Below are 19320 nucleotides of genomic sequence, written 5' to 3' on the forward strand. Positions count from 1 at the left end.
GTCATCCTACCAATCAGCAGTATAGCAGAGAGGACTGCTCTCCAATCCTAGAAGTCATCCTACCAATCAGCAGTATAGCAGAGAGGACTGCTCTCCAATCCTAGAAGTCATCCTACCAATCAGCAGTATAGCAGAGAGGACCTCTCCAATCCTAGAAGTCATCCTACCAATCAGCAGTATAGCAGAGAGGACTGCTCTCCAATCCTAGAAGTCATCCTACCAATCAGCAGTATAGCAGAGAGGACCTCTCCAATCCTAGAAGTCATCCTACCAATCAGCAGTATAGCAGAGAGGACTGCTCTCCAATCCTAGAAGTCATCCTACCAATCAGTACAGCAGAACTAAACACGCTGCACTAAGACTCATCAGGGAAATCAACTAATACAAAAAGAGACACATTCTGACTGATTGGTTGCCGTGGATATAGATACATTGTGACTGATTTGTTGCTGTGGATATAGATAAATTCTGGCTGATTGGTTGCCGTGGATATAGACACATTCTGACTGATTAGTTGCCGTGGATATAGATACAGTTACATCCAAAACGTACAATGTTTCATTCCTCGGAATTGATATTGTAATGAGGTACCGTAGTCATAGTGATAGCAGAAAGGTCTGTGATGGTTCATACAGGTGTGATGGTAGATATGGATGGTTAATCTCATCCCAGAACACTATAGACGTCTACACTGTAAACATGTAAACATTACCATAATAAAGACGACTTGTATGGAATGAATACATCACCTAAGCACAGAGGTACGGGGTAATTCCATCGTCTGACGGGCCCTGGCATACACGTTATGTATTCATTACCCTGCAAGAGAAAAGAAAATGTATACATTACCCTGCAAACAAACACATCTATTCAGCACTGTAGGATGTGGCTGTATCACATTAAATGCATCCCAAATGGCACCCTAGTCCCTATGTAGTGCACTAGTTTAGACCAGGCCCTATGGCTCTGTAAAGGGAATAGGGTGCCATTTGGGATGCCCAGTAGGAAACAAACAAATATAACAGAATACCACAGAAACCTTTGAAAATGCTGATTCATATCAAACAAAGACCATGAAAACAACAGGGAGAGAAACATGTCTGATTCATATCAAACAAAGACCATGAAAACAACAGGGAGAGAAACATGTCTGATTCATATCAAACAAAGACCATGAAAACAACAGGGAGAGAAACATGTCTGATTCATATCAGACAAAGGCCATGAAAACAACAGGGAGAGAAACATATCTGACCAGAACCAGTATATAAATGTTGGACACAACCAGTATATAGATGCTGGACACAACCAGTATGTGGCTGTTGGACACAACCAGTATGTGGATGTTGGACACAACCAGTATGTGGCTGTTGGACACAACCAGTATGAGGCTGTTGGACACAACCAGTATATAGATGCTGGACACAACCAGTATATAGATGTTGGACACAACCAGTATGTGGATGTTGGACACAACCAGTATGAGGCTGTTGGACACAACCAGTATATAGATGCTGGACACAACCAGTATATAGATGTTGGACACAACCAGTATGTAGATGATGGACACAACCAGTATGTGGATGTTGGACACAACCAGTATGTGGATGTTGGACACAACCAGTATATAGATGTTGGACACAACCAGTATGTAGATGTTGGACACAACCAGTATATAGATGTTGGACACAACCAGTATATAGATGATGGACACAACCAGTATATAGATGTTGGACACAACCAGTATGTGGATGTTGGACACAACCAGTATATAGATGTTGGACACAACCAGTATGTGGATGTTGGACACAACCAGTATGTAGATGTTGGACACAACCAGTATATAGATGATGGACACAACCAGTATATAGATGATGGACACAACCAGTATATAGATGTTGGACACAACCAGTATATAGATGTTGGACACAACCAGTATGTGGATGTTGGACACAACCAGTATGAGGCTGTTGGACACAACCAGTATATAGATGTTGGACACAACCAGTATATAGATGATGGACACAACCAGTATATAGATGTTGGACACAACCAGTATGTAGATGTTGGACACAACCAGTATATAGATGTTGGCAACAACCAGTATGTGGATGTTGGACACAACCAGTATGTAGATGTTGGACACAACCAGTATATAGATGTTGGACACAACCAGTATATAGATGATGGACACAACCAGTATATAGATGTTGGACACAACCAGTATGTAGATGTTGGACACAACCAGTATGTGGATGTTGGACACAACCAGTATGTGGATGTTGGACACAACCAGTATATAGATGTTGGACACAACCAGTATGTGGATGTTGGACACAACCAGTATGTAGATGTTGGACACAACCAGTATGTAGATGTTGGACACAACCAGTATATAGATGATCGACACAACCAGTATATAGATGTTGGACACAACCAGTTGGACACAACCAGTATGTAGATGTTGGACACAACCAGTATGTGGATGTTGGACACAACCAGTATGTGGATGTTGGACACAACCAGTATATAGATGTTGGACACAACCAGTATGTAGATGTTGGACACAACCAGTATGTAGATGTTGGACACAACCAGTATGTAGATGTTGGACACAACCAGTATATAGATGATCGACACAACCAGTATATAGATGTTGGACACAACCAGTATGTGGATGTTGGACACAACCAGGATATAGATGTTGGACACAACCAGTATGTAGATGTTGGACACAACCAGTATATAGATGATGGACACAACCAGTATATAGATGTTGGACACAACCAGTATGTGGATGTTGGACACAACCAGGATATAGATGTTGGACACAACCAGTATATAGATGATGGACACAACCAGTATATAGATGTTGGACACAACCAGTATGTAGATGTTGGACACAACCAGTATGTGGATGTTGGACACAACCAGTATATAGATGTTGGACACAACCAGTATGTAGATGTTGGACACAACCAGTATGTGGATGTTTGATGTTGTTTGTGCCAGAGGTGAAAGATGTCCTGCTGAGGTGTTTAACTGGTCATAAAATGAATTATTTTAATTACAGTAACTGGTCATAATATTAATTATATTAATTACAGTAACTGGTCATAATATTATTTACAGTAGTATTACAGTCATAATATGAAATAGAGTAACTGGTCGTACATAATATTAATAATATTAATTATAGTAACTGATTATAATATTAATTACAGTAACTGGTCATAATATTAATTATATTAATTATAGTAACTGGTCATAAAATTAATAATATTATTTATAGTAACTGGTCATAATTTTAATAATATTAATTATAGTAACTTGTTAAAATATTAATTATATTAATTACAGTAACTGGTCATAATATTAATTATAGTAACTAGTCATAGTATTAATTATAATAATTACAGTAATTGGTCATAATATTAATTACAGTAACTTTTCATAATATTAATTACAGTATCTGGTCATAATATTAATTACAGTAACTTGTCATAATATTAATTATATTAATTATAGTAACTGGTCATAATATTAATTATATTAATTACAGTAACTGGTCATAATATTCATTATATTAAATACAGTAACTGGTCATAATATTAATTATATTAAATACAGTAACTGGTCATAATATTAATAATCTTATCTACTCTGAGTGAGTTTCATGAGGGTTAGTTAGAACCTGAGGATCTGAACAACACAGATCAATTGTGTGTGTGTGTGTGTGTGTGTATGTGTGTGTTTGTCTGCTGGTGTGTGTGTGTGTATGTTTGTGCGTGCGTGTGTGTGTGTGCGTGTTTAACAGAGGGAACAGGAAACTTATCAACACTATCTACTGAAAGGGGGAACAGGAAACTGTTACAGTTAGTTTAACCTCCCACACACACACACACACACACACACACACACACACACAAAAACACACCCACACACTTACACGCACACACTTACATACACACACGCACAAGTATTCTCTCACACACACACACGCTCACACACACAGTATTTATCCTAACACACTCGGTGTATGTGTGTGTGTGTGTGTGTTTCACTTCAACCTTCAGGGTATTCCCTGGGTCTGCATATCTAAACTGGCAGCTCTACATCAGACATGTGTCCCAAATGGGACCCTATTCCCTCTATAGTGAACTAGAGCCCTGTGGAGCCCTGCTCAACATAGTGCACTATGCAGGGAATAGGGTCCCAACAAGCTCTCACGTCAGAATTAGACTTTCATCTATGTAAAAAAAAAAAATCACATTTCTAAGTTCTTCGCAAAGTCAAATTTCAAAGTGTTTAAAGTTAAGTTGAGTTGAGTTACATTGAGTTAAGTTACATTGAGTTAAGTTACATTGAGTTAAGTTACATTGAGTTAAGTTACATTGAGTTAAGTTACATTGAGTTAAGTTACATTGAGTTGAGTTAAGTTTGAGTTAAGTTACATTGAGTTAAGTTACATTGAGTTAAGTTACATTGAGTTAAGTTACATTGAGTTAAGTTACATTGAGTTAAGTTACATTGAGTTAAGTTAAGTTGAGTTAAGTTACATTGAGTTAAGTTACATTGAGTTAAGTTAAGTTGAGTTAAGTTACATTGAGTTAAGTTACATTGAGTTAAGTTACGTTGAGTTAAGTTACATTGAGTTAAGTTACATTGAGTTAAGTTGAGTTAAGTTACATTGAGTTAAGTTGCATTGAGTTAAGTTAAGTTGAGTTAAGTTAAGTTGAGTTAAGTTACATTGAGTTAAGTTACATTGAGTTAAGTTAGTTGAGTTAAGTTACATTGAGTTAAGTTGAGTTAAGTTACGTTGAGTTAAGTTACATTGAGTTAAGTTACATTGAGTTAAGTTGAGTTGAGTTAAGTTTGAGTTAAGTTACATTGAGTTAAGTTACATTGAGTTAAGTTACATTGAGTTAAGTTACATTGAGTTAAGTTACATTGAGTTAAGTTACATTGAGTTAAGTTACAGTTAAGTTGAGTTGAGTTGAGTTAAGTTACATTGAGTTAAGTTACATTGAGTTAAGTTACATTGAGTTAAGTTACATTGAGTTAAGTTACATTGAGTTAAGTTACATTGAGTTAAGTTACAGTTGAGTTAAGTTACATTGAGTTAAGTTACATTGAGTTAAGTTACATTGAGTTAAGTTACAGTTGAGTTGAGTTGAGTTGAGTTAAGTTACATTGAGTTGAGTTGAGTTAAGTTACATTGAGTTAAGTTACAGTTGAGTTAAGTTACAGTTGAGTTGAGTTAAGTTATTGAGTTAAGTTACATTGAGTTAGTTAAGTTACATTGAGTTGAGTTGAGTTAAGTTAAGTTAAGTTAAGTTGAGTTGAGTTGAGAGTTACATTGAGAGTTAAGTTGAGTTAAGTTACATTGAGTTACATTGAGTTAAGTTACATTGAGTTAAGTTAAGTTACATTGAGTTAAGTTAAGTTACATAGAGTTAAGTTAAGTTACATAGAGTTAAGTTGCATAGAGTTAAGTTAAGTTACATAGAGTTAAGTTAAGTTACATAGAGTTAAGTTAAGTTACATAGAGTTAAGTTGCATAGAGTTAAGTTAAGTTACATAGAGTTAAGTTAAGTTACATTGAGTTAAGTTACATGGAGTTAAGTTACATTGAGTTAAGTTAAGTTGAGTTAAGTTAAGTTGAGTTAAGTTGAGTTAAGTTACATGGAGTTAAGTTACATTGAGTTAAGTTACATTGAGTTAAGTTAGGTTAAATTGAGTTAAGTTAAATTGAGTTAAGTTACATAGAGTTAAGTTGAGTTAAGTTACATTGAGTTAAGTTGCATAGAGTTAAGTTAAGTTACATTGAGTTAAGTTGAGTTGAGTTAAGTTAAGTTACATTGAGTTGAGTTAAGTTAAGTTACATTGAGTTGAGTTGCATTGTTACATTGAGTTAAGTTGAGTTGAGTTAAGTTGAGTTGAGTTGAGTTAAGTTACAGTTGAGTTGAGTTGAGTTGTTAGTTGAGTTAAGTTGAGTTAAGTTAAGTTACATTGAGTTGAGTTGAGTTAAGTTACATTGAGTTGAGTTGAGTTGAGTTAAGTTGAGTTAAGTTAGTTTGAGTTAAGTTAAGTTAAGTTACATTGAGTTGAGTTAAGTTACATTGAGTTTAGTTGAGTTGAGTTAAGTTAAGTTAAGTTACATTGAGTTGAGTACATTGAGTTAAGTTACATTGAGTTGAGTTGAGTTAAGTTACATTGAGTTGACATTGAGTTAAGTTGAGTTAAGTTACATTGAGTTGAGTTACATTGAGTTAAGTTACATTGAGTTGAGTTAAGTTGAGTTAAGTTAAGTTGAGTTACATTGAGTTAAGTTACATTGAGTTAAGTTGAGTTAAGTTACATTGAGTTGAGTTGAGTTAAGTTACATTGAGTTGAGTTGAGTTAAGTTACATTGAGTTGAGTTGAGTTGAGTTGAGTTAAGTTGAGTTAAGTTACATTGAGTTGAGTTGAGTTAAGTTAAGTTAAGTTACATTGAGTTGAGTTAAGTTACATTGAGTTGAGTTGAGTTAAGTTACATTGAGTTGAGTTGAGTTAAGTTGACAGTTGAGAGTTGAGTTGAGTTAAGTTAAGTTAAGTTACATTGAGTTAAGTTAAGTTGAGTTAAGTTAAGTTGAGTTAAGTTACGTTAAGTTGAGTTAAGTTAAGTTACATTGAGTTAAGTTGAGTTGAGTTAAGTTACATTGAGTTAAGTTAAGTTGAGTTAAGTTAAGTTGAGTTAAGTTGAGTTAAGTTAAGTTGAGTTAAGTTGAGTTAAGTTACGTTGAGTTAAGTTGAGTTAAGTTACATGGAGTTAAGTTAGTTACATTGAGTTAAGTTACATTGAGTTAAGTTAAGTTGAGTTAAGTTGAGTTAAGTTACATTGAGTTAAGTTAAGTTAAGTTAAGTTGAGTTAAGTTGAGTTAGTGTCTATCGCTGGATTCAATCCGGAAACCTTCTGCACCAAAGGGCAGATGCCTCCGTCCATCCACCACTGGCCCACCCTGCACCACCCTAGCAAAACCAAAACCCACCTGAAGGTAACAGAGAAAGTGTGTGTGTGTGTGTGTGTGTGTGTGTGTGTGTGTGTGTGTGTGTGTGTGTGTGTGTGTGTGTGTGTGTGTGTGTGTGTGTGTACTCACCTTCAGAGAGTAGCCTTGGTCACACTGAAAGGAAACCATGTCCCCCACAGTGAAGCGCTGGCCCACATTGATACCGTTGAGGGGAGGCTGAGGTTCTGGGCATGAATCCAAACCTATTGCTTAGGACAGAGTCAAAACACACGCGTGGAAATAGCAATCACTTGTCTGCAAATCAAGATCAGTACAGGAACATAGAAACAAACACAAACCATTCAAAACAGTAGAATACAGTAAGGAACACCTTACACTAGTTAACACCTTATAGGGATACTGAGAGATGATAGGTAGTTATACCACTCCTTATAGGAATACTGAGAGATGATAGGTAGTTATACCACTCCTCATAGGGATACTGTATAGGGATACTGAGAGATGATAGGTAGTTATAACACTCCTTATAGGAATACTGAGAGATGATAGGTAGTTAACACCTTGTAGGAATACTGAGAGATGATAGGTCGTTGTAACACTCCTTATAGGAATACTGAGAGATGATAGGTAGTTATAACACTCCTTATAGGGATACTGAGAGATGATAGGTAGTTATAACACTCCTTATAGGGATACTGAGAGATGATAGGTAGTTATAACACTCCTTATAGGGATACTGAGAGATGATAGGTAGTTATAACACTCCTTATAGGGATACTGAGAGATGATAGGTAGTTATAACACTCCTTATAGGAACACTGAGAGATGATAGGTAGTTATAATATAACTAGGAATACTGAGAGTGGTCAGAGAGTGATGAACAGAGTGGTAACCAGAGTGGTGAGAGACTATGAGTGGTAAAAAGAGTGGTGAGAGACTATGAGTGGTAAAAAGAGTGGTGAGAGACTATGAGTGGTGAACAGAGTGGTAAACAGAGTGGTGAGAGACTATGAGTGGTAAACAGAGTGGTGAGAGACTATGAGTGGTAAACAGAGTGGTGAGAGACTATGAGTGGTACACAGAGTGGTGAGAGACTATGAGTGGTAACCAGAGTGGTGAGAGACTATGAGTGGTAACCAGAGTGGTGAGAGACTATGAGTGGTAAACAGAGTGGTGAGAGACTATGAGTGGTAAAACAGAGTGGTGAGAGACTATGAGTGGTAACCAGAGTGGTGAGAGAGTATGAGTGGTAACCAGAGTGGTGAGAGACTATGAGTGGTAACCAGAGTGGTGAGAGACTATGAGTGGTGAACAGAGTGGTAAACAGAGTGGTGAGAGACTATGAGTGGAAAACAGAAATAAACCTAGAGTTCAGAAGGTGTTCTGAACACAATGCCATCCATCATCTCAGCAGGCTGTTATATATGGATATTCCTACTCCTGGTAGTCATGGTGTGGAGAGTGTTGGGCATGTGGGGGAGAGTGGTAACATGCTGTTTTAAGTAAGGGGTGAGAGGGTGAAGAGATTGATGTGGGAGAGTGCTGAGGAGACTGATTCGCTGAAGAGATTGATGTGGGAGAGTGCTGAGGAGACTGATTCGCTGAAGAGATTGATGTGGGAGAGTGCTGAGGAGACTGATTCGCTGAAGAGATTGATGTGGGAGAGTGCTGAGGAGACTGATTCGCTGAAGAGATTGATGTGGGAGAGGGTGAAGAGAGTGATTGGTGAAAGCTTTCAAATATACTGTAAAATGTATATTTACGGTTAAGAAGCTTATGGGATAGAACAACCCCCTGAGAGACAGACAGGGTTAGTGATAGAACAACCCACTGAGAGACAGACAGGGTTAGGGATAGAACAACCCCCTGAGAGACAGACAGGGTTAGTGATAGAACAACCCACTGAGAGACAGACAGGGTTAGTGATAGAACAACCCACTGAGAGACAGACAGGGTTAGGGATAGAACAACCCCCTGAGAGACAGACAGGGTTAGTAATAGAACAACCCACTGAGAGACAGACAGGGTTAGTGATAGAACAACCCACTGAGAGACAGACAGGGTTAGTAATAGAACAACCCCTGAGAGACAGACAGGGTTAGTGATAGAACAACCCACTGAGAGACAGACAGGGTTAGTGATAGAACAACCCACTGAGAGACAGACAGGGTTAGTGATAGAACAACCCCTGAGAGACAGACAGGGTTAGTGATAGAACAACCCCTGAGAGACAGACAGGGTTAGTGATAGAACAACCCCTGAGAGACAGACAGGGTTAGTGATAGAACAACCCACTGAGAGACAGACAGGGTTAGTGATAGAACAACCCCTGAGAGACAGACAGGGTTAGTGATAGAACAACCCCCTGAGAGACAGACAGGGTTAGTGATAGAACAACCCCTGAGAGACAGACAGGGTTAGTGATAGAACAACCCCTGAGAGACAGACAGGGTTAGTGATAGAACAACCCCTGAGAGACAGACAGGGTTAGTGATAGAACAACCCACTGAGAGACAGACAGGGTTAGTGATAGAACAACCCCTGAGAGACAGACAGGGTTAGTGATAGAACAACCCCTGAGAGACAGACAGGGTTAGTGATAGAACAACCCCTGAGAGACAGACAGGGTTAGTGATAGAACAACCCCTGAGAGACAGACAGGGTTAGTGATAGAACAACCCCTGAGAGACAGACAGGGTTAGTGATAGAACAACCCACTGAGAGACAGACAGGGTTAGTGATAGAACAACCCACTGAGAGACAGACAGGGTTAGTGATAGAACAACCCACTGAGAGACAGACAGGGTTAGTGATAGAACAACCCACTGAGAGACAGACAGGGTTAGTGATAGAACAACCCACTGAGAGACAGACAGGGTTAGTGATAGAACAACCCACTGAGAGACAGACAGGGTTAGTGATAGAACAACCCACTGAGAGACAGACAGGGTTAGTGATAGAACAACCCACTGACAGACAGACAGGGTTAGTGATAGAACAACCCACTGAGAGACAGACAGGGTTAGTGATAGAACAACCCCTGAGAGACAGACAGGGTTAGTGATAGAACAACCCACTGACAGACAGACAGGGTTAGTGATAGAACAACCCACTGAGAGACAGACAGGGTTAGTGATAGAACAACCCACTGAGAGACAGACAGGGTTAGTGATAGAACAACCCCTGAGAGACAGACAGGGTTAGTGATAGAACAACCCACTGAGAGACAGACAGGGTTAGTGATAGAACAACCCACTGAGAGACAGACAGGGTTAGTGATAGAACAACCCACTGAGAGACAGACAGGGTTAGTGATAGAACAACCCCTGAGAGACAGACAGGGTTAGTGATAGAACAACCCCCTGAGAGACAGACAGGGTTAGTGATAGAACAACCCCTGAGAGACAGACAGGGTTAGTGATAGAACAACCCACTGAGAGACAGACAGGGTTAGTGATAGAACAACCCCTGAGAGACAGACAGGGTTAGTGATAGAACAACCCCTGAGAGACAGACAGGGTTAGTGATAGAACAACCCACTGAGAGACAGACAGGGTTAGTGATAGAACAACCCACTGAGAGACAGACAGGGTTAGTGATAGAACAACCCCTGAGAGACAGACAGGGTTAGTGATAGAACAACCCCTGAGAGACAGACAGGGTTAGTGATAGAACAACCCACTGAGAGACAGACAGGGTTAGTGATAGAACAACCCACTGAGAGACAGACAGGGTTAGTGATAGAACAACCCACTGAGAGACAGACAGGGTTAGTGATAGAACAACCCACTGAGAGACAGACAGGGTTAGTGATAGAACAACCCACTGAGAGACAGACAGGGTTAGTGATAGAACAACCCAATGAGAGACAGACAGGACAGAGGCTGAGGAGAGCGTGGTAGAGTAGACTTGCTGAGAGTGTTGTAATGTATGCTGATCTCTACAGGTGGTAGACTGTGGGAGAGTGGCATACAGGTTTAGAGGTGCTGAGAGACTGAGACGGACCGATTGGGACTGTGGTGAGATGTTGTGGGAGACAGGTGATGACAGGCATCTTGAATATAAAGTATGTTTGTCTCTAAGTTTGGGGGAAGGTGGGACACAGGGTTCAAGGAGACAGAGAGACAGATGTTGAGGACAGTGGCTGGTGTTAGTGGGAGACAGAGAGACAGATGTTGAGGACAGTGGCTGGTGTTAGTGGGAGACAGAGAGACAGATGTTGAGGACAGTGGCTGGTGTTAGTGGGAGACAAAGAGACAGATGTTGATGACAGTGGCTGGTGTTAGTGGGAGACAGAGAGACAGATGTAATAAACCAATCATTGGTGCAAACCAGTATTTTGTATAGGTTTCAGTTTAAAAGCTACATATATACTTTGACCGTTTTCCTAACAAGGACAGTGGCTGGTGTTAGTGGGAGACAGACAGACAGATGTTGAGGACAGTGGCTGGTGTTAGTGGGAGACAGAGAGACAGATGTTGAGGACAGTGGCTGGTGTTAGTGGGATACAGAGAGACAGATGTTGAGGACAGTGGCTGGTGTTAGTGGGAGACAGAGAGACAGATGTTGAGGACAGTGGCTGGTGTTAGTGGGAGACAGAGAGACAGATGTTGAGGACAGTGGCTGGTGTTAGTGGGAGACAGAGAGACAGATGTTGGGGAGAGTGGCTGGTGTTAGTGGGAGACAGAGAGACAGATGTTGAGGACAGTGGCTGGTGTTAGTGGGAGACAGACAGACAGATGTTGAGGACAGTGGCTGGTGTTAGTGGGAGACAGACAGATGTTGAGGACAGTGGCTGGTGTTAGTGGGAGACAGACAGATGTTGAGGACAGTGGCTGGTGTTAGTGGGAGAACGGTGGTTCCCCACTCAGAGAGATAGGCAGAGAGACAGACAGATGTTGAGGAGAGTGGCTGGTGTTAGTGGGAGAACGGTGGTCAGAGCGTTACAGTTCCCCACTCAGAGAGACAGAGAGGCAGAGAGGCAGAGAGGCAGAGAGACAGACAGACAGACAGACAGACAGACAGACAGACAGACAGACAGATAGGCAGGCAGAGAGGCAGACAGGCAGACAGGCAGACAGACAGACAGACAGACAGACAGACAGACAGACAGACAGACAGACAGACAGACAGACAGACAGACAGACAGACAGACAGACAGACAGACAGACAGACAGACAGAGAGGCAGAGAGAGAGAGAGAGAGAGAGAGGCAGACAGACAGGCAGAGGCAGGCAGACAGACAGACAGACAGACAGAGAGACAGGCAGAGAGATAGGCAGATAGACAGGCAGAGAGGCAGGCAGACAGACAGGCAGAGAGGCAGGCAGGCAGGCAGGCAGGCAGGCAGGCAGGCAGGCAGGCAGGCAGACAGACAGACAGGGATGGTGGATGAGCTCAGTTAGCCCTGTCCCATCTGGAACCCTGGGTGTCCTTTAGCCAACTCCTCTGATGACATGACTAGTGAGATGAGATGGCTGAAGCAGATCCAGCTGGGCTTGTCAACACCAGTCTTGGAGGTCCTAGAGGACCAAAACACTAGAAAATAAAACCAGCAGTACTTTGGCCCTCTAGGTCCACTAGCTGAATAGTCCTGCCATCATGGCATGACAACGTTAGACAGAGGACTTGGTTAAACCCTGTCATCATGGCATGACAACAATAGACAGAGGACTTGGTTAAACCCTGCCATCATGGCATGACAACAATAGACAGAGGACTTGGTTAAACCCTGCCATCATGGCATGACAACGTTAGACAGAGGACTTGGTTAAACCCTGCCATCATGGCATGACAACGTTAGACAGAGGACTTGGTTAAACCCTGCCATCATGGCATGACAACGTTAGACAGAGGACTTGGTTAAACCCTGCCATCATGGCATGACAACGTTAGACAGAGGACTTGGTTAAACCCTGCCATCATGGCATGACAACGTTAGACAGAGGACTTGGTTAAACCCTGCCATCATGGCATGACAACAATAGACAGAGGACTTGGTTAAACCCTGCCATCATGGCATGACAACGTTAGACAGAGGACTTGGTTAAACCCTGCCATCATGGCATGACAACGTTAGACAGAGGACTTGGTTAAACCCTGCCATCATGGCATGACAACGTTAGACAGAGGACTTGGTTAAACCCTGCCATCATGGCATGACAACGTTAGACAGAGGACTTGGTTAAACCCTGCCATCATGGCATGACAACGTTAGACAGAGGACTTGGTTAAACCCTGCCATCATGGCATGACAACCAGCAGCATTCCACCCATAACACTGTAAAATACTACTTTCACTACAAAAGCAATTCACGTACTTACTCCATGTTTCTTCATGAACTCTGTGCTTTGACACGTCATAAATTATTCCGTACTCATTAACCTTTTTTTAAAGAATAAGGCCAGCAGCAACCCACCCTGAATCCCACTGCTAGTGTGCATCTGAAGCTAAACAGGGTTGGTCCTGGTCAGTCCCTGGATGGGAGACCAGCTGCTACTGGAAGTGCTGTTTCCTCTGGTCTAAAGAAAATATACACAGTGGCTTGTGAAAGTTTTCACCCCCCTTGGCATTTTTCCTAATTTTGTTGCCTGGAATTCAAATATATTTTTGGGGGGTTTGTATAATTTCATTCACGCAACATGCCTAACACTTTGAAGATGCAAAATATATTTTATTGTGAAACAAACAAGAAAGAAAAACTGAAACCCCCCCCACAGAGTCAATACTTTGTAGAGCCAACTTGTGCAGCAATTACAGCTGCAAGTCTCTTGGAGTATGTCTCTATATGTTTGGCACATCAATCCACTGTGATTTTTGACCATTCTTGAAGACAAAACTGCTCCAGCTCCTTCAAGTTGGATGGGTTCTGCTGGTGTACAGCAATCTTTAAGTCATACCACAGATTCTCAATTGGATTGAGATCTGGGCTCCCACATCACTGTGGGGATGATGTTCTCGGGGTGATGAGAGGTGTTGGGTTTGCGCCAGAAATAGCATTTTCCTTGATAGCCAAAAGGCTCAATTTTAGTCTCATCTGACCAGTATACCTTCTTCAATATGTTTGGGGAGTCTCCCACATGCCTTTTGGCGAACACCAAATGCGTTTGCTTATTTCTTTCTTTAAGCAATGGCTTTTTTCTGGCCACTCTTCCAAAAAGCCCAGCTCCGGGGAGTGTACAGCTTAAAGTGGTCCTATGGACAGATACTCCAACCTCTGCTGTGGAGCTGTGCAGCTCCTTCATGGTTATCTTTGGTCTCTTTGTTGCCTCTCTGATTTAATGCCCTCCTTGCCTGGTCGTGAGTTTTGGTGGGTGGCCCTCTCTTGGCAGGTTTGTTGTGGTGCCATATCCTTTCCATTTTTTTAATAATGGATTTAATGGTGCTCCGTGGGATGTTCAAAGTTTCAGATATTTTTTTATAACCCAACCCTGATCTGTACTTCTCCACAACTTTGTCCCTGACCTATTTGGAGAGCTCCTTGGTCTTCATGGTGCTGTTTGCTTGGTGGTAACCCTTGCTTAGTGGATTTAATGGTGCGGCAGGGTAGCCTAGTGGTTAGAGCGTTGGACTCCCCCGGAAAGTTGCAAGTTCAAATCCCCGAGCTGACAAGGTACAAATCTGTCGTTCTGCCCCTGTTCCTAGGCCGTGATTGAAAATAAGAATTTGTTCGTAACTGACTTGCCTAGTTAAATAAAGGTAAAATAAAAAAGTAAAGATTAGTAGTGTTGCAGACTCTTGGACCTGTCAGAACAGATGTATATTTACTGTCATGTGACACTTAGATTGCACACAGGTGGACTTTATTTAACTAATTGTGTGACTTCTGAAGGTAATTGGTTGCACCAGATCTTATTTAGGGGCTTCATCGCGAAGGGGGTGAATATATATGCATGCACCACTTTTACATTTTACTATAAAAAAAAAAATTTTTAAACAACATATTTTTTTACATTTCACTTCACCAATTTAAACTATTTTGTCCATTACATTAAATCCAAATAAAAATACATTTCAGTTAAAGGTTGTAATGCAACAAAACAGGAAAAACGCCAAGGGGGATGAATACTTTTGCAAGGCACTGTATAGTGTATATAATCCCAATGCCCCAGGGCAGTGATTGGGGACACTGCCCTGTAGGGTGCCGTCTTTCAGATGGGACGTTAAACGAGTGTCCTGACTCTCTGTGCTCACTAAAAATCCCAGGGTAACTTATCGTCAGAGTAGGGTTGTTAACCCTGGTGTCCTGGATAAATTCACAATCTGACCCTCATACCATCACGGTCACCTAATCATCCCCAGTTTACAATTGGCTCATTCATCTCCCCTTGATCTTTTCCCCAGGTCATTGCTGTAAACGAAAACATGTTCTCAGTCAATTTACCTGGTAAAATAAGGATACAAAATAGAAGACACTGAAAGTCAGAGGACTTGGCTAAAGCACATACAGATCTAGGACCAGCCTGTAGCTAGCTGTGTCTCTCTTTATACCTGTAAACTTCAGATTACACCTGATCTAGGACCAGCCTATAGCTAGGTGTATCTCTTCATACCTGTATACTTCAGATTACACCTGATCTAGGACCAGCCTATAGCTAGGTGTATCTCTTCAAACCTGTATACTCCAGATTACACCTGATCTAGGACCAGCCTATAGCTAGGTGTATCTCTCCATACCTGTATACTCCAGATTACACCTGATTTAGGACCAGCCTATAGCTAGGTGTATCTCTTCATACCTGTATACTTCAGATTACACCTGATCTAGGACCAGCCTATAGCTAGGTGTATCTCTCCATACCTGTATACTCCAGATTACACCTGATTTAGGACCAGCCTATAGCTAGGTGTATCTCTCCATACCTGTATACTCCAGATTACACCTGATCTAGGACCAGCCTATAGCTAGGTGTATCTCTTCATACCTGTATACTTCAGATTACACCTGACCTAGGACCAGCCTATAGCTAGGTGTATCTCTCCATACCTGTATATTCCAGGTGGAAGCCTGCTGCAGACACACTGATGTCGGACTGGAAGGTCAGGTAGATGTTGTTGGAGGTGCTGTTCAGGAGCTGGGGGATGGTCGTACCTACAGAACATACCCATGGAGACAGTCAAGTAGGAGTTACAGTAGGAAGGGTCTCTAGGGGAGAAAGACATATACTGTATGTGACTGGAACGTGGAACGTATGCATGGAGACAGTCAATAGGAAAATATCATAAAATACACTACAGCAGGGATCACCAACCCTGTTCCTGGAGAGAAACCCTCCTGTAGGTTTTAACTCCAACCCTGTTCCTGGAGAGACACCCTCCTGTAGGTTCTAACTCTAACCCTGTTCCTGGAGAGAGACCCTCCTGCAGGTTTTAACTCCAACCCTACCCTGCCGCACCATTAAATCCACTAAGCAAGGGTTACCACCAAGCAAGCAGCACCATGAAAACCAAGGAGCTCTCTCACGGACTACAGGAAGAAATCCAGCCCAGTCACGGACCAGGATGTCTTGCTCCCAGGCAGACTAAATAACTTTTTTGTCCGCTTTGAGGACAATACAGTGCCACTGACACGGCCTGCAATGAAAACATTTGAGTAAGACATTTAAACGTGTTAACCCTCGCAAGGCTGCAGGCCCAGACGGCATCCCCAGCCGCGCCCTCAGAGCATGTGCAGACCAGCTGGCCGGTGTGTTTCCGGACATATTCAATCAATCCCTATACCAGTCTGCTGTTCCCACATGCTTCAAGAGGGCCACCATTGTTCCTGTTCCCAAGAAAGCTAAGGTAACTGAGCTAAACGACTACCGCCCCGTAGCACTCACATCCGTCATCATGAAGTGCTTTGAGAGACTAGTCAAGGACCATATCACCTCCACCCTACCTGACACCCTAGACCCACTCCAATTTGCTTACCGCCCAAATAGGTCCACAGACGATGCAATCTCAACCACACTGCACACTGCCCTAACCCATCTGGACAAGAGGAATACCTATGTGAGAATGCTGTTCATCGACTACAGCTCGGCATTCAACACCATAGTACCCTCCAAGCTCGTCATCAAGCTCGAGACCCTGGGTCTCGACCCCGCCCTGTGCAACTGGTTACTGGACTTCCTGACGGGCCGCCCCCAGGTGGTGAGGGTAGGCAACAACATCTCCTCCCCGCTGATCCTCAACACTGGGGCCCCACAAGGGTGCGTTCTGAGCCCTCTCCTGTACTCCCTGTTCACCCACGACTGCGTGGCCACGCACGCCTCCAACTCAATCATCAAGTTTGCGGACGACACAACAGTGGTAGGCTTGATTACCAACAACGACGAGACGGCCTACAGGGAGGAGGTGAGGGCCCTCGGAGTGTGGTGTCAGGAAAATAACCTCACACTCAACGTCAACAAAACTAAGGAGATGATTGTGGACTTCAGGAAACAGCAGAGGGAACACCCCTTATCCACATAGATGGAACAGTAGTGGAGAGGGTAGCAAGTTTTAAGTTCCTCGGCATACACATCACAGACAAACTGAATTGGTCCACTCACACAGACAGCATCGTGAAGAAGGCGCAGCAGCGCCTCTTCAACCTCAGGAGGCTGAAGAAATTCGGCTTGTCACCAAAAGCACTCACAAACTTCTACAGATGCACAATCGAGAGCATCCTGGCGGGCTGTATCACCGCCTGGTACGGCAACTGCTCCGCCCTCAACCGTAAGGCTCTCCAGAGGGTAGTGAGGTCTGCACAACGCATCACCGGGGGCAAACTACCTGCCCTCCAGGACACCTACACCACCCGATGTTACAGGAAGGCCATAAAGATCATCAAGGACATCAACCACTCGAGCCACTGCCTGTTTACCCCGCTATCATCCAGAAGGCGAGGTCAGTACAGGTGCATCAAAGCTGGGACTGAGAGACTGAAAAACAGCTTCTATCTCAAGGCCATCAGACTGTTAAACAGCCACCACTAACATTGAGTGGCTGCTGCCAACACACTGACAATGACACTGACTCAACTCCAGCCACTTTAATAATGGGAATTGATGGGAAATGATGTAAATATATAAACAATGCTACCTTATATAATGTTACTTACCCTAAATTATTCATCTCATATGCATACGTATATACTGTACTCTATATCATCGACTGCACCCTTATGTAATACATGTATCACTAGCCACTTTAACTATGCCACTTTGTTTACATACTCATCTCATATGTATATACTGTACTCGATATCAGCTACTGTATCTTGCCTATGCTGCTCTGTACCATCACTCATTCATATATCCTTATGTACATATTCTTTATCCCCTTACACTGTGTATAAGACAGTAGTTTTGGAATTGTTAGTTAGATTACTTGTTGGTTATTAGTGCATTGTCGGAACTAGAAGCACAAGCATTTCGCTACACTCGCATTAACATCTGCTAACCATGTGTATGTGACAAATAAATTTGATTTGATTTGATTTTGATTTGAGAGACACCCTCCTGTAGGTTTTAACTCCAACCCTATTCCTGGAGAGAGACCCTCCTGTAGGTTTTAACTCCAACCCTGTTCCTGGAGAGAGACCCTCCTGTAGGTTTTAACTCCAACCCTGTTCCTGGAGAGAAACCCTCCTGTAGGTTCTAACTCTAACCCTGTTCCTGGAGAGAGACCCTCCTGTAGGTTTTAACTCCAACCCTGTTCCTGGAGAGACACCCTCCTGTAGGTTTTAACTCCAACCCTGTTCCTGGAGAGACACCCTCCTGTAGGTTTTAACTCCAACCCTGTTCCTGGAGAGAGACCCTCCTGTAGGTTTTAACTCCAACCCTGTACCTGGAGAGATACTGTTTTACGGGCTTTAACTCCAACCCTGTTCCTGGAGAGACACCCTCCTGTAGGTTTTAACTCCAACCCTGTTCCTGGAGAGAGACCCTCCTGTAGGTTTTACTCCAACCCTGTTCCTGGAGAGAGACTCTCCTGTAGGTTTTAATTCCAAGCCTGTTCCTGGAGAGAGACCTTCCTGGACGTTTTAACTCCAACCCTGTTCCTGGGGAAAGACCCTCCTGTAGGTTTTAACTCCAACCCTGTTCCTGGGGAAAGACCCTCCTGCAGGCTTTAACTCCAACCCTGTTCCTGGGGAGAGACCCTGCTGTAGGTTTTAACTCCAACCCTGTTCCTGGGGAGAGACCCTGCTGTAGGTTTTAACTCCAACCCTCTTCATGGAGAGAGACCCTCCTGTAGTGTTTTACTCCAACCCAAATGTAGCGCACTTGATTCTAATAATTAGCTGGTGAAGACTAGACGCCGTCAGGTCTTCTTCAGCAGGTGA

The 19320-nt window shown here is 42.5% G+C and overlaps 1 protein-coding gene across 1 annotated transcript in view; it reads right to left on the reverse strand.

The window, feature by feature from the left end:
* Positions 1–16101, reverse strand: part of LOC112241267 (CUB and sushi domain-containing protein 3-like) — a gene marked incomplete at both ends in the record, with an annotated part of 63697 nt that extends 47596 nt beyond the window's left edge. The window contains 3 exons of the mRNA XM_042313458.1: positions 750–819; positions 7140–7258; positions 15997–16101. Of these exons, the coding sequence (XP_042169392.1) occupies positions 750–819; positions 7140–7258; positions 15997–16101 (294 nt within the window). The remainder of the gene's footprint in view (positions 1–749; positions 820–7139; positions 7259–15996) is intronic.
* Between the last annotated feature and the right edge of the window lie 3219 nt (positions 16102–19320).

The sequence above is a fragment of the Oncorhynchus tshawytscha genome, unplaced genomic scaffold (genome assembly GCF_018296145.1).
Source record: "Oncorhynchus tshawytscha isolate Ot180627B unplaced genomic scaffold, Otsh_v2.0 Un_contig_8355_pilon_pilon, whole genome shotgun sequence".
In the NCBI taxonomy this organism is placed as follows: domain Eukaryota; kingdom Metazoa; phylum Chordata; class Actinopteri; order Salmoniformes; family Salmonidae; genus Oncorhynchus; species Oncorhynchus tshawytscha.